The 16,237-nt window shown below is 54.8% G+C and overlaps 1 protein-coding gene across 8 annotated transcripts in view; it reads right to left on the bottom strand.

Moving 5' to 3' along the window:
* The window catches only part of PLEKHA7 (pleckstrin homology domain containing A7), a 203,528-nt gene that overhangs the window by 40,435 nt on the left and 146,856 nt on the right, over nucleotides 1-16,237 (bottom strand). For 5 of the 8 annotated variants that reach the window (XM_077286562.1, XM_077286560.1, XM_077286559.1 and 2 more), the window contains 10 exons: nucleotides 14,754-15,368; nucleotides 13,301-13,784; nucleotides 11,476-11,562; nucleotides 7,576-7,629; nucleotides 7,321-7,401; nucleotides 3,129-3,197; nucleotides 1,547-1,627; nucleotides 749-898; nucleotides 573-674; nucleotides 310-418 (listed from right to left, as the gene is read on the bottom strand). In XM_077286562.1, the coding sequence (XP_077142677.1) occupies nucleotides 310-418; nucleotides 573-674; nucleotides 749-898; nucleotides 1,547-1,627; nucleotides 3,129-3,197; nucleotides 7,321-7,401; nucleotides 7,576-7,629; nucleotides 11,476-11,562; nucleotides 13,301-13,784; nucleotides 14,754-15,368 (1,832 nt within the window). The remainder of the gene's footprint in view (nucleotides 1-309; nucleotides 419-572; nucleotides 675-748; nucleotides 899-1,546; nucleotides 1,628-3,128; nucleotides 3,198-7,320; nucleotides 7,402-7,575; nucleotides 7,630-11,475; nucleotides 11,563-13,300; nucleotides 13,785-14,753; nucleotides 15,369-16,237) is intronic. The other 3 variants (XM_077286567.1, XM_077286565.1, XM_077286564.1) reach the window with 1 other exon arrangement.

The raw sequence follows: 16,237 nt of genomic DNA, 5'->3' as shown, positions 1-16,237 counted from the left end.
GGTGCGGATCGCCATGCCCGACTGCCCGGAGCAGCTGTATGATACCCCCTGCATTCACCGCATTGCAGCCTTCCATATGTATACAGCTCAGCATTCTCACTATTGCTACATCAAAACAGAGAAAACGGGTTGCATGAAACTGCTCCAAACAATCCAGTAAGTGATACATTACTGGAATTTGGCCTAAAGCTTTGTAGCAGCAGTTCTCCGCTCGTATGAACATATCCTGATCGTGACCCACCATCACTGATCACTCTCACCTGACTCGTACATACGCCGACTGTCCTATTAACTCCCATGGAAAGTTACCTGGATTTTTGAACGATTCGACTAACATTTTGAAATTGAGTTTATTGGAGCTGAGTCCGGCCGTTACATCCTCAATTCTCCACAGATCCTTCTGCAGCTGAGTCCTGTCCTGATCGAAGAGATGACAAATGATAAGATCAGCGCACAATCAGTGAGCGCACAGGCTGACAACTAAACCTGGCCAGGGCAGCCGCTGCTCGCAATGACGTCAGACCACTGGTCTCGTATCGCACACAAAACGGAAAACAACCAGGACTCATTACCTGAGAAGACGGAGAACACTTCATCTGTTCCTGCAACCACTGTCTCAAATGAGTCACATCCGTCTCCAGCCGCAAATACTCGTTCCAGGAGTTCTCCATATCCTGCACACAGACACAACACAGGTCACTGCTACCTCTGGCGTCCATATCATGGGCATTTACAGAAGAACACGCACCGTGGAGACTTTGGACATTTCAGCTCGGATCTGGACTAAATCCTCCTGCAGGAGACGCTGCTGGTAGGAAATCTTCTCCGTGTGCTGCGGCTGATCCTTGTACTGATCCAACTGTCTGTGCAAAACCTCCAGGACAGTTTCAAGTTTGTCCTGTAAAATAAGATTAAGATCTGTGTCTGCTCAAAGAATATCTCCAGCGATTAGTGGTCACCCGATGCGCCTCTCTCCAAATAACAAGAATGAAGAAGTAAAAAAAGCAATGAGAAAACTGTGATCTGATGAATTCAGGCAGTTCCTGGAGATTGTCCAGCCTCATCTGAAGCAGAGCGTGCACCAGTGGCTCTTACCATCGGCACATTCCTACCAGCGACTGCCGTCAGTAGCGTTCTCCCTGGCCAGTCATGGACATCTGACAAATATGGCTGTTGCCCAGCACCGGTTTTCGGCAATAATTGAAAAATTAGTTATTCATGCTGAATTTCAGATTCGCACGTCATTAATAGAAGCCCTGTTCAGATCCTGGATCATGACAGAAGCCCCCTGAGGTCAGGCATGAAGAAAAAAGGCCCAGAGGTCCAGTCCCCCTAAAGACGTCTGGGATAAAGTCAGACGTTCCACCAAGGTCCCAGATAAAGACAGAAGCCCCTCTACCCTGATATCCAGGATAAAAACAGATGACCCACCCTGGCCACAGAGCAAAACAGGATCTGTCCAGGATAAAAAATTATGACAAAAGCCCCAGCCCTTGATGACCAGCTATTTACTGTAGAAGCAAAGCAATGAGGGGCAGTCACTGACCTTATTGTCCTTCAGAGCACGGATCTTGTCTTCCAGGTCCTGCAGAATCCGATCTTGTTCACACAAGATACTAAGCTTCACCTACAAGAGAACATATGAGAGCAACTGAAGTATACAAAAGAGAGAAGAAAAATTAAGGTGAAAAAGGAGAAAATGACGGGAGATAGGCGAAAGAGCGGGCGACGGGAGGTAGGCAAAAGAGCGGGCGACGGGAGGTAGGCAAAAGAGCGGGCGACGGGAGGTAGGCGAAAGAGCGGGCGACGGTAGGTAGGCGAAAGAGCGAGCGACGGGAGGTAGGCGAAAGAGCGAGCGACGGGAGGTAGGCGAAAGAGCGAGCAAAGGGAGGTAGGCGAAAGAGCAAGCGACGGGAGGTAGGCAAAAGAGCGGGCGACGGAACGTAGGTGAGAGAGCGGGCAACGGAACGTAGGCAAAAGAGAGGGCGATGGGAGGTAGACAAAAGATCGGATGACGGAACATAGGCGAAAGAGCGGGTGTCAGAACGTAGGAGACAGAGCGGGTGACGGGAGGTAGGCGAAAGAGCAGGCGACGGGAGGTAGGCGAAAGAGCGAGCGACGGGAGGTAGGTGAAAGAGCGGGCGACGGGAGGTAGGTGAAAGAGCGGGCGACGGAACTTAGGCAAAAGAGCGGGTGACGGAACGTAGGCAAAAGAGCGGGCGACGGAATGTAGGCAAAAGAGTGGGCGACGGAACGTAGGCGAAAGAGCGGGCGACGGAACGTAGGCGAAAGAGCGGGCGACGGAACGTAGGCGAAAGAGCGGGCGACAGGAGGTAGGCGAAAGAGCGGGCGACGGAAAGTAGGCGAAAGAGCGGGCGATGGAACGTAGGCGAAAGAGCGGGCGACAGGAGGTAGGCGAAAGAGCGGGCGACTGGAGGTAGACAATAGAGCGGGCGATGGAACGTAGGCGAAAGAGCGGGTGTTAGAACGTAGGAGACAGAGCGGGTGACAGGAGGTAGGCGAAAGAGCAGGCGACGGGAGGTAGGCGAAAGAGCGAGCGACGGGAGGTAGGCGAAAGAGCGAGCGACGGGAGGTAGGTGAGAGAGCAGGCGACGGGAGGTAGGCGAAAGAACGAGCGACAGGAGGTAGGCGAATGAGCGAGCGACAGGAGGTAGATGAGAGAGCGACGGGAGGTAGGCGAGAGAGCGCGAGCGATAACAGATGGGAGGGTGAAAAATGTTAAATACACATAAGATAAGAGCTGTAGGAGGCAGTAGGGAAACACCATTACTGGTTGTGCTGAGGATATGAGCCCTAGGAGCACTCAGGAGCTGCCATGTTCCATGCTCCATGCTCCTCATGTATTGTACTGGTTGTGCTGAGGATATGAGCCCTAGGAGCACTCAGGAGCCGCCATGTTCCATGCTCCATGCTCCTCATGTATTGCTCGCTTGCCCCGATGCACAACAATAACGGATGATCAGGTAACACCAATCACAATTCTGATACATTTTGCAGGATTTAAGTTCATCATCCATTTTGCTTTCCCTTCGCCATGTGATCGTCGTCACTGACACTCGGGGTTGCTGGACGACACACTTCCTGTTATTCTGCAGCATTTAACTTACATCAACGTCACTTTCAGCAATTTTCACAGGTTTTGTGGATCGTTCCTTGTAGGATTCTCGCCCAGTCACCTGGTGGTCGGGAAACACAATGTGTAAGAGAGATGACAAATGAGGACGTACGAGCTATGAGAAAGCCACTGGTGCATGCAGTGTACAGCGTGTGATGGTACAAACACAGAAACATGGCGGCAGGGAACGCAAACGTAACCGCTAAGAGATGGTCCACCTGTGACACCAGCAGACGGGGCTACCAGCACAACCAATGAGAGCAGAATGTGTTGTGATGGCAGTGACCGCGTGATGCCTACACATAGGGAAAGGGGAGCGCGTCTTGGCCTACACGTAGGGAACGGGGAGCGTATAATGCCTACAGTTAGGGAACAGGAAGCGCGTAATGCCTACACATAGGGAACAGGGAGCGGGTAATGCCTACACATAGGGAACGGGGAGTGCGTAATGCGTACACGTAGGGAACGGGGAGCGCGTAATGCCTACAGGTAGGCAACAGGGAGCGCGTAATGTCTACACATAGGGAGCAGGGAGCGCGTAATGCCTAAACATAGGGAACAGGGAGCGGGTAATGCCTACATATAGGGAACGGGGAGTGCGTAATGCCTACACATAGGGAACAGGGAGCACATAATGCCTACAGGTAGGGAACAGGGAGCGCGTAATGCCTACACATAGGGAACAGGGAGCACGTAATGCCTACACATAGGGAACAGGAAGCACTTAATGCCTACACATAGGGAACATGGAGCACGTAATGCCTACACATAGGGAAAGGGGAGCGCGTAATGCCTACACGTAGGGAACGTGGAGCGCGTAATGCCTACAGGTAGGGAACAGGGAGCGGGTAATGCCTACATATAGGGAACAGGGAGCGCGTAATGCCTACACATAGGGAAAGGGGAGCACGTATTGCCTACACGTAGGGAACGGGGAGCGTGTAATGCCTACAGGAAGGGTACGGGGAGCGTGTAATGCCTACACATAGGGAACAGTGAGCGCGTAATGCCTACACACAGGGAATGGGGAGCGCGTAATGCCTACAGGTAGGAAACGGGGAGCATGTAATGCCTACAAATAGGGAAAGGGGAGCGCGTAATGCCTACACGTAGGGAACAGGGAGCGTGTAATGCCCACACATAGGGAAAGGGGAGGGCGTAATGCCTACATGTAGGGAACAGGGAGCGTGTAATGCCTACACACAGAGAACAAGGAGCACGTAATGCCTACAGGTAGGGAACGGTGAGCGCGTAATGCCTACACATAGGGAAAGGGGAGCGCGTAATGCCTACACGTAGGGAACGGGGAGCGTGTAATGCCTACAGGTAGGGAACGGGGAGGGTGTAATATCTACACATAGGGAACGTGGAGCGTGTAATGTCTACAGGTAGGGAACAGGGAGGGCGTAATGTCTACACATAGGGAAAGGGGAGCACGTAATGCCTACAGGTAGGGAACAGGGAGGGCGTAATGCCTACAGGTAGGGAACGGGGAGCGCGTAATGCCTACAGGTAGGGAATGGGGAGCGCGTAATGCCTACACATAGGGAACGGGGAGCGTGTAATGCCTACAGGTAGGGAACGGGGAGGGTGTAATATCTACACATAGGGAACGTGGAGCGTGTAATGTCTACAGGTAGGGAACAGGGAGGGCGTAATGTCTACACATAGGGAAAGGGGAGCGCCTAATGCCAACAGGTAGGGAACGGGGAGCGCGTAATGCCTACAGGTAGGGAACGGGGAGCGCGTAATGCCTACAGGTAGGGAATGGGGAGCGCGTAATGCCTACACATAGGGAACGGGGAGCGTGTAATGCCTACAGGCAGGGAAAGGGGAGCGCGTAATGCCTACACATAGGGAACGGGGAGTGCGTAATGCCTACAGGTAGGGAACGGGGAGCGCGTAATGCCTACACATAGGGAACGGGGAGCGCGTAATGCCTACAGGTAGGGAACGGGGAGCGCGTAATGTCCGCGCAGCTAACTTTTCCCAACTGTCAACATTTCTAAAGTTTTTCACATTTCAGTTGAACATGACGTGCGTGAGGAGCAGGATTCCGCTGCTCACATAGTAATGTACCGCCATATTCTCGTATATAAGATATCCAGATGACAAGGTGACACCGGAGCTGACGGACGTCTGTGCTGACACAAGCAAAGCAGCATCTGACCAAAAAACCTCAATGATCGGTAATGATGGCTCTGCAGCGGAACCATAACTCCCAGAATGTCCTGAAAGCTTGCAGCAGAGGACTATATTGACACCATTTGTGGAGACGAGGCCATAACTCTGTAAAATCCCTTTAAGGTTTTTGATGTCCCATCTGAGAGTAGCCCAGTACGGGGGCAGAGCAGGATGGTGCGAGGGCATAGACCCCGAGGGCAGGATGGTGAAGGGGCAGAGACCCCGAGGGCAGGCCGGTGCGGGGGGCAGAGACCCCAAGGGCAGGCCAGTGCGGGGACAGAGACCCTGAGTGCAGGCCGGTGCGGAGGCAGAGACCCCGAGAGAAGGCCGGTGCGGGGGCAGAGATCTCGAGAGCAGGCCGGTGTGGGAGAAGAGATCCCGAGAGCAGACTAGTGTGGGAGAAGAGATCCTGTGAGCAGGCCGCTGCAGGGGCAGAGATCCCGAGAGCAGGCCGGTGCGGAAGAAGACATCCCGAGAGCAGGCAGGTGCGGGAGAAGAGATCCCGAGAGCAGGCCGATGCGGGGGCAGAGATCCTGAGAGCAGGCCGGTGCAGGGGCAGAGATCCTGAGAGCAGGCCATTGCGGAGACAGAGATCGTGAGAGCAGGCCGGTGCGGCGGCAAAGATCCCGAGAGCAGGCGGTGCGGGGGCAGAGATCCCGAGAGCAGTCCGGTGCGAGGGCAGAGATCGCGAGAGCAGGCCGATGCGGGAGAAGAGATCCCGAGAGCAGGTCAGTGCGGGGGCAGAGATCCTGAGAGGAGGCCGGTGTGAGGGCAGAGATCTCGAGAGCAGGCCGGTGCGGGGGCAGAGATCCCGAGAGCAGACCGGTGCCGGGGGCAGAGATCCCGAGAGCAGGCTGGTGTGGGAGAAGAGATCCCGAGAGCAGGCCGGTGCGAAAGAAGAGATCCCAAGAGCAGGCCAGTGTGGGGGCAGAGATCCCGAGAGCAGGCCGCTGCAGGAGAAGTGTTCCCGAGAGCAGGCAGGTGCGGGAGCAGAGATCCCGAGAGCAGGCCGGTGCGGGAGCAGAGATCCCGAGAGCAGGCCGCTGCGGGAGAAGAGATCCCGAGAGCAGGCGGTGCGAGGGCAGAGATCCCGAGAGCAGGCCACTGCCGGAGAAGAGATCCCGAGAGCAGGCCGGTGCGGGGGCAGAGATTCCCGAGAGCAGGCCGCTGCGGGAGAAGAGATCCCGATAGCAGGTCGGTGTGGGAGAAAAGATCCCGAGAGCAGGCCGGTGCAGAGATTCAGATCTCAGTGTGCTGTCACTTCTTGTGCTGGAGAGCTACCTGTTCTCTGACTGTTTAGATCTGTATTGCTCCGCCACCACAACTCTCTATAGCCCGCCCCATCCCTCTATATAAACCTACCCTCAGCATTGATTGACAGCTGTGTACGCTGAGCATAGGCAAAAAGCTGCCAAACAATGCTTGGGTTAGACAGAGTTGATGAATATGGAGGACGACCTGGCAGAAGAGAATCGGTCCTCAGTGATGATCTGCTGATAACCACAGCCATCAGCCCGGTACTGACACGTGGGTGGTATCGGTGCCCCACATCCCGCTGTCGGCAGATCACACAGCAGGCGCCTGTGACAGGCCTCCGTTAAGGCTCTGTTAACTCACAGCCCTTCTGGTGGCGGTGCGCTCACCCCAGCAGCCATGCTCCGATTTTCCTCAAGTGTGTGTGGCGGGGGTCTAGGGTCTCGGCTTTATTCAGTAGTTTTGCTGCTGAATTTGCAGGAAAACTATTAGAAATTTACATGGGAAATAGTAAAAAAATAAAAGCAAAAGAGGCCTCCACTAACCGCGGAGACACGAAACGCATGCGCCCGCGCAGCACGGCTGCGTCTCCATGCTGGACACAGAGCTGTAATCAAATCATCAACAGGCGGACTACAAGCATCAGCAAGCAAAACTCAATGACAAAGAAACCTGTGAAGAAGCAGCAATGTGACTACTGCCGCAGCGCAAAGCCATGAGATGTGCGCAGAGCGAGAGGCGCTTACGTTGATGCTCGTGCGGTACCCCGGCGTGGAGTTCCGGAGAACACTGTGAACCAAGTTGATCAGAGGCTCATTATACTTTATCTGCGCCAAATCAAAAGAGAGCCGGAGTGAAACCCTCAGACACCAGCAGGAGGCGCCATTTTCACTGCCAGAAAAACCTGTCCTCATGGACCTGATGGCCCCGGTGGCCTTACAGTTCATCCCAACTATTGCCCTCACCCTTCATAACAAGCGCTCAGGTAAAAATGATGTTACCTTCAGGTCCAAGTACTCCAGCTCCTTCTTCAGCTGCATATAGGTGTCATCGGCCTCCAGAGAGAAGAGACAGAGGTTAGAAGGGGCGGGAGAGCGTGCGGCCCCTATATACCACCAGCGGCTTTATACGTCCCCGGTAATAACCCGCACACCTATACGTCCCCAGTAATAACCCGCACATCTATCCGTCCCAGGTAATAACCCGCACATCTATACGTCCCCGGTAATAACCCGCACATCTATACGTCCCCGGTAATAACCCGCACATCTATACGTCCCCGGTAATAACCCGCACATCTATACGTCCCCGGTAATAACCCGCACATCTATACGTCCCCGGTAATAACCCGCACATCTATACGTCCCCAGTAATAACCCGCACATCTATACGTCCCAGGTAATAACCCGCACACCTATAGGTCCCAGACAATAAGTCGCACATCTATACGTCCTCAGTAATAACCCACACATCTATACGTCCCCGGTAATAATCCGTACATCTATATGTCCCCGGTAATAACGCACATCTATACGTCCCCAGTAATAACCGACACATCTATACATCCCAGCTAATAACCCGCACACCTATAGGTCCCAGAAAATAAGTCGCACATCTATACGTCCTCAGTAATAACCCACACATCTATACGTCCCCGGTAATAATCCGTACATCTATACGTCCCCGGTAATAACGCACATCTATACGTCCCCAGTAATAACCGACACATCTATACATCCCAGCTAATAACCCGCACACCTATAGGTCCCAGAAAATAAGTCGCACATCTATAAGTCCCCAGTAATAACCCGCACATCTATACGTCCCCGGTAATAACCCGCACATCTATACGTCCCCAGTAATAACCCGCACATCTATACGTCCCAGGTAATAACCCGCACACCTATAGGTCCCAGACAATAAGTCGCACATCTATACGTCCTCAGTAATAACCCACACATCTATACGTCCCCGGTAATAATCCGTACATCTATACGTCCCCGGTAATAACGCACATCTATACGTCCCCAGTAATAACCGACACATCTATACATCCCAGCTAATAACCCGCACACCTATAGGTCCCAGACAATAAGTCGCACATCTATACGTCCTCAGTAATAACCCACACATCTATACGTCCCCGGTAATAATCCGTACATCTATACGTCCCCGGTAATAACGCACATCTATACGTCCCCAGTAATAACCGACACATCTATACATCCCAGCTAATAACCCGCACACCTATAGGTCCCAGAAAATAAGTCGCACATCTATAAGTCCCCAGTAATAACCCACACATCTATACGTCCCCAGTAATAACCCGCACATCTATACGTCACCAGTAATAACCCTCACATCTATATGTCCCACGTAATAACCCGCACATCTATACATCCCCAGTAATAACCCGTACATCTATACGTCCCAGGTAATAACCCACACATCTATACGTCCTCAGTAATAACCCGCACATCTATAAGTCCCCAGTAATAACCCGCACATCTATACGTCCCAGATAATAACCCGCACACCTATAGGTCCCAGACAATAAGTCGCACATCTATACGTCCTCAGTAATAACCCACACATCTATACGTCCCCGGTAATAATTCGTACATCTATACGTCCCCGGTAATAACACGCACATCTATACGTCCCCAGTAATAACCCACACATCTATACGTCCCAGCTAATAACCCGCACACCTATAGGTCCCAGACAATAAGTCACACATCTATAAGTCCCCGGTAATAACCCGCACATCTATATGTCCCCGGTAATAACCCGCACATCTACAGGTCCCCGGTAATAACCCGCACATCTACAGGTCCCCGGTAATAACCCGCACATCTACAGGTCCCCGGTAATAACCCACACATCTATACGTCCCCAGTAATAACCCACACATCTATACGTCCCCGGTAATAACCCGCACATCTATACGTCCCAGGTAATAACCCGCACATCTATACATCTTCAGTAATAACCCACACATCTATACGTCCTCAGTAAAAACCAGCACATCTATAAGTCCCCGGTAATAACCCGCATATCTATACGTCCCAGACAATAAGTCGCACATCTATAAATCCCCGGTAATAACCAGCACATCTATACGTCCCCACTAATAACCCGCACATCTATACGTCCCCAGTAGTAACCCGCACATCTATAAGTCCCCAGTAATAACCCGCATATCTACAGGTCCCCGGTAATAACCCACACATCTATGCATCCCCAGTAATAACCCGCACACCTATAGGTCCCAGACAACAAGTCGAACATCTATAAATCCCCGGTAATAACCCGCACATCTATAAGTCCCCACTAATAACCCGCACATCTATACGTCCCCAGTAATAATCTGCACATCTATACGTCCCTGGTAGTGACCCGCACATCTATATGTTCCCACTAATAACCCCGCACATCTATACGTCCCAGGTAATAACCCACACATCTATACGTCCCACGTAATAACCTGCACATCTATACATCCCCAGTAATAACCGACACATCTATACATCCCTGGTAGTAACCCGCATATCTATATGTCCCCACTAATAACCCGCACATCAATATGTCCCTGGTAGTAACCCGCACATCTATATGTCCCCACTAAAAACCCACACATCTATACTTTCCAGGTAATAACCCGCACATCTATATGTCCCAGGTAATAACCCGCACATCTATACGTCCCTGGTAGTAACCCGCACATCTATACGTCCCCAGTAATAACCCGCACATCTATGCGTCCCTGGTAGTAACCCGCACATCTATATGTCCCCACTAATAACCTGCACATCTGTACGTCCCTGGTAGTAACCCGCACATATATACGAGTATGTCCCCACTAATAACCCGCACATCTATACGTCCCAGGTAATAACCCGCACATCTATACGTCCCAGGTAATAACCCGCACATCTATACGTCCCCAGTAATAACCCACATATCTATACGTCCCCAGTAATAACCTGCACATCTATACGTCTCTGGTAGTAACCCGCACAGCGCACACCTATATGTCCACACTATTATGTCTTGCCGGTGTCGGTCACACGTCCTCTGTTCACACATGACAGTGGAGGCATGCAGCTGATGTTGGGCTACTTAATACAGAAAATGTCAGCAAAGCTGATGGCACGTTTCCTGTCAGGCAGCACACCTCCATCCGGGCCGGCAGAGCGCTGCACAGGCTCAGTGTATACGATGAGTAGTATGGCTGAGCCTTTCACACCTGACTTCTCACCTGATTTTGGATGCACAGAGCGCTGCAGAGTACGTGATGATGAGACGAGCGGTATCTTTAGCTCCTGTGAGGACACAAAGCGTCACCGGGAGAGAGGTGCCCGCACGGGTGATTACCAGCCCCTATGGACGGCATCTACACGCCCAGTGCTCTGCCTGCTGCTGAGGATGGCGGCTGACCAGAAAAGCAGTCTTCTTCAGGCCGGAGATTGTAAAACTACAACTCCCAGCAAAGCATCAGCACTTGCTAAGAGTTGTAGTCTTACAACAGTTGAGATGTGCTGCAGACCATGGAGGCCGTGCTGCAGACCATGGAGGCCGTGCTGCAGAGCATGGAGGCCGTGCTGCAGAGCGAGCATGCAATGGCGGCATTATTTTGGCCATAGTGTAATTTCAGGTGCTGGTGGCACACGTGAGTCCACACATGTGCTGGAGTGCAGGTCGTGGCTCCTGAGGACCACAGTCCAGGCCCTGGAGCTCTCGGTAATGGAGGAGGTGGCGCGCGGGGGGGGGGGGTCGGGGGGGGGGGGGGGTCACTGCAGGGAAGGCGTCACCAGCGCTTTTTACATTGTTCTTTTTATCTCTTGTTTTCGACAGAAAATACAAAATGGCAAAATAAGATGATGAGGAAAAGTTCTTACCGACTGGCCATGTAAACTGGGGGCACTTACAGTGTGCGTCATGTACCCGGCGGAGGGCACGGAGCGGCGGCTCCCATAGGCCGAGGACTGGAAGGAAGGAAAAGACAAGAGGAACTGAGGAGGTGGAAGACAAGACAGAATCAGGACCCCCCAAGTACCAGACAGGACCCCTGCACAGCGCCTGATGCTAGGGACCTCCATGGCCGAACAGGGGGTCACTGCGGAGGAAGGACCCCAGTACCAGTGCAGAGCCGCACAGTGGGGTCACCGCAGAGGATGGACCCCAGTACCAGTGCAGGGCCACACAGCGGGGTCACCGCAGAGGATGGACCCCAGTACCAGTGCAGGGCCGCACAGCGGGGTCACTGCGGAGGAAGGACCCCAGTACCAGTACAGGGCTGCGCAGAGGGGTTACCGCAGAGGATGGACCCCAGTACCAGTGCAGTGCCGCACAGCGGGGTCACCGCAGAGGATTGACCCCAGTACCAGTGCAGGGCCGCACAGCGGGGTCACTGCGGAGGAAGGACCCCAGTACCAGTGCAGGGCCGCACAGTGGGGTCACTGTGGAGGAAGGACCCCAGTACTAGTGCAGGGCCGCACAGCGGGGTCACCGTAGAGGATGGACCCCAGTACCAGTGCAGGGCCGGATAGCGGGGTCACCGCAGAGGAGGGACCCCAGTACCAGTACAGGGCCGCACAGCGGGGTCACTGCGGAGGAAGGACCCCAGTACCAGTGCAGGACCGCACAGCGGGGTCACCGCAGAGGATGGACCCCAGTACCAGTGCAGGGCCTTACAGCGGGGCCACCGCAGAGGATGGACCCCAGTACCAGTGCAGGGCCTTACAGCGGGGCCACCGCAGAGGATGGACCCCAGTACCAGTGCTGGGCCACACAGCGGGGTCACCGCAGAGGATGGACCCCAGTACCAGTGCAGGGCCGCACAGCGGGGTCACTGAGGAGGAAGGACCCCATTACCAGTGCAGGGCTGCGCAGCGGGGTCACTGCAGAGGATGGACCCCAGTACCAGTGCAGGGCCACACAGCGGGGTCACCGCAGAAGATGGACCCCAGTACCAGTGCAGGGCCACACAGCGGGGTCACCGCAGAGGATGGACCCCAGTACCAGTGCAGGACCGCACAGCGGGGTCACTGCGGAGGAAGGACCCCAGTACCAGTGCGGGGCCAAACAGCGGGGTCACCGCAGAGGATGGACACCAGTGCAGGGCCGCACAGCGGGGTCACTGCAGAGGATGGACCCCAGTACCAGTGCAGGGCTGCGCAGAGGGGTCACTGCAGAGGATGGACCCCAGTACCAGTGCAGGGCTGCGCAGAGGGGTCATTGCAGAGGATGGACCCCAGTACCAGTGGAGGGCTGCGCAGAGGGGTCACTGCAGAGGATGGACCCCAGTACCAGTGCAGGGCTACGCAGAGGGGTCATTGCAGAGGATGGACCCCAGTACCAGTGCAGGGCCGCGCAGAGGGGTCACCGCAGACGATGGACCCCAGTACCAGTGCAGGGCTGCGCAGAGGGGTCACCGCAGAGGATGGACCCCAGTACCAGTGCAGGGCCGCACAGCGGGGTCACTGCAGAGGATGGACCCCAGTACCAGTGCAGGGCTGCGCAGCGGGGTCACTGCAGAGGATGGACCCCAGTACCAGTGCAGGGCTGCGCAGAGGGGTCACCGCAGAGGATGGACCCCAGTACCAGTGCAGGGCTGCGCAGAGGGGTCACTGCAGAGGATGGACCCCAGTACCAGTGCAGGGCCACACAGCGAGGTCACCGCAGAGGATGGACCCCATTACATGAACATCTAGTGGTCATTACCTTTACAGAATGGACCCGCGTCTTCTGAGGAGACCCCATGAAGGGGACGTCAGTCGGACTGTCCTCCGGTCGCACCGTGAGCCGTTCTGCTGGAGTGTGGGGTCTCCGCAGAGGAAAGAGCTTTGGAGGAGCCGGTGGTGGGAGATCAGTGGGAGAAGGAGGGACAGACACAGATCGCGGGACGTCCAACAAGCTCTTGGCTCGGGATCGCTCCTCCAGGGGGCCCACGTACATCTGTCCGGTCGGGCTGCCATGTTTGAACTGCTGCCTCTGCTGCCACTCGTACAGCTGCCACACCATGCCCTCCTTAGTGGCCTGACGCTCCTGGCTGGACATCTTCAGGTGGCTGACCCGGTCCTGGGCATATTTGTAGTCACATGGCAAGTTTCGTCCAGGAGGAGGCGAACCACACAAGTACTGCCGGCTGGTCCTAGGCAACGTCTGGTACCTCTCCGAGCGGGGGAGGGGGAGCTCCACGCCGGCACTGGGGGAAGGAGAGCAGGGTCAGAGTGCCAGTGATGTCATCACGGGGGCGGGGTCTCCTCATTACATCAGTGATGTCATCACCGGGGGTGTGGTCTCATCAGTGATGTCATCACCGGGGGCAGGGCTGGAGTATAAGGGGTGTGGTCTCATCATTACAACAGTGATGTCATCACGGGGGCGGGGTCTCATAATTATATCAGTTATGTCATCACCGGGGGCGGGGCCGGAGTATAAGGGGTGTGGTCTCATCATTACATCAGTGATGTAATCACCGGGGGCGGGGCTGGTAATCTCTCACATGTATACAGGCAGGTTGTCAGCAGTGATAGATGAGGGGTGGGGCTGGAGTATAAGGGGTGTGGTCTCATCATTATATCAGTGATGTCATCACCGGGGAAGGGGCTGGTAACCTCTCACATGTATACAGGCAGGCTGTCAGCAGTGATAGATGGCGTTCTCATACATTAGGGTCTGGTAGAGGCTTTGGATTATCCTCTGTATAACAGGGGGATATGAACCTTTCTTATTCCTATATTGGTAACTCCTGGACCAGTTGCTGCTGGCTGATAACAGAGGAGCAGTTGCCTCTTGACTACATATATGGATTTTGTGTCCTGCACTGTCGCAGTGTGAACAGCAGGTGGCGCCATTGTCATATAAATCTCACTTTTTGTGCTGACTCTAGAATGTGATCCTGTATTTTCAGAGAGGTTCTGATTGGTCTCAGGTCGTGATGGGTGGGTTACCGCAGCGGACCCCCCTCTATCACTGGGTATACGGGGGGGGGGTGCAGAAACCATCAGTTCACTGATGTCACCTGTACAGATCCACACGACAGTGATGAGTGGAGTGCAAGGTGGGGTGTCACGTCACAGCCCCTCCAATTCCTCCCCGGGGGTCTGCATTGATTATACCATGTGAGATGTGTCGAGGAGCACTAAGCCCCTGTGTGCAGAGATCGGCTTACCTTTTCCCCTCTCCCTTCTGGACCTTTACCCACTGCTCCACCTGGCCCATCACACTCTTCCTCTGCACTTGTTGCTCAGGATTTATGGCTGCAGGAAAGCGTCTTTTACAGGGGTCGGTCCCGTTTTGCTCGTGGGGTCCGGTGCTCACCCGGAAGGAGGGGGGGAGGGTCCCATTTCTCTCAATGATCTGGGGCTGAGGCGTCTGTGACACTTGGGGTCTGTAGGACTTGGAGAAGTCTGTGAATGCCGAGGGCCGGCCGTTGGACAGGAGGGAGGTTGTGACCTTTCCTCCATTAGAATTGAGGGTGTTCTGGCGAGCGACATAGCTCTCTCGGGTGCTCTCTCGGGCGCTCTCCCGGGAGCTGGGGTCTCGGGACTGCAGACCTTGGTGCTTGTCCCCCATACTCCGCTCTTTGCCCCACTCACTAGTATCCTGGCAGCGCCCCTTGCCCACCGTGTCTCTGTGCAGAGCCTCCTCTGCAGAGCTTCGCCTCGACTCCGCTGGCCGCTGATTTCCGCTTCGTGCCTGGATTTCTTCGGGTTTTGCATAATCTGTGAAGGATTCGATGTGGTCGTTCTCCGGTGACGGCGGCCACTCCATGTCCACAAGTTCCCTGCAAGAAATAGCTAAGATGAAGCTGACGGCAGCGGCGCGCTGCCTGGCCTAGGGGTGGCATGGCGGAGGGCAGCGGTGTGCAGCAGGGGGAAGGTGACACGCAGGGACACTCCCGGCCGGGGACTGCAGGCAATCAGCATCCTGACACATCGTCATCCTCATTACTGCTGAGCTCAGGACAATCTATGGACGCGTCCCTGACTGTGGAGGGTGGAGAGCCGGTGACAGCAGCAGCGAATAGTCAACAGCGCGCGGGCGGATCAATGTCACTGGGACAAAAGGAAACAAAAGTCCGGAGGGAAGTCAGCAAGCAGCAGAGGGTAAGGACTGATACCGGGGGGCTGCACAGCATCCTGCAGGTGTGACGGGGCAGTAAGGACCAATACCGGGGGGCTGCACAGCTTCCTGCAGGTGTGACGGGGCAGTAAGGACCGATACCGAGGGGCTGCACAGCTTACTGCAGGTGTGACGGGGCAGTAAGGACCGATACCGAGGGGCTGCACAGCTTACTGCAGGTGTGACGGGGCAGTAAGGACTGATACCGGGGGCTGCACAGCTTCCTGCAGGTGTGACGGGGCAGTAAGGACTGATACCGGGGGGCTGCACAGCTTCCTGCAGGTGTGACGGGGCAGTAAGGACTGATACCGGGGGGCTGCACAGCTTCCTGCAGGTGTGACGGGGCAGTAAGGAGTAAGGACTGATACTGGGGGTCTGCACAGCTTCCTGCAGGTGTGACGGGGCAGTAAGGAGTAAGGACTTATACCGGGGGGCTGCACAGCTTCCTGCAGGTGTGACGGGGCAGTAAGGACTGATACCGGGGGGCTGCACAGCTTCCTGCAGGTGTGACGGGGCAGTAAGGACTGATAC

Source organism: Ranitomeya variabilis, chromosome 2 (genome assembly GCF_051348905.1).
Source record: "Ranitomeya variabilis isolate aRanVar5 chromosome 2, aRanVar5.hap1, whole genome shotgun sequence".
Taxonomy (NCBI): Eukaryota; Metazoa; Chordata; class Amphibia; order Anura; family Dendrobatidae; genus Ranitomeya; species Ranitomeya variabilis.
Note: the sequence above shows the minus strand (reverse complement) of the source record. Positions and strands in the feature narration are given on the sequence as shown.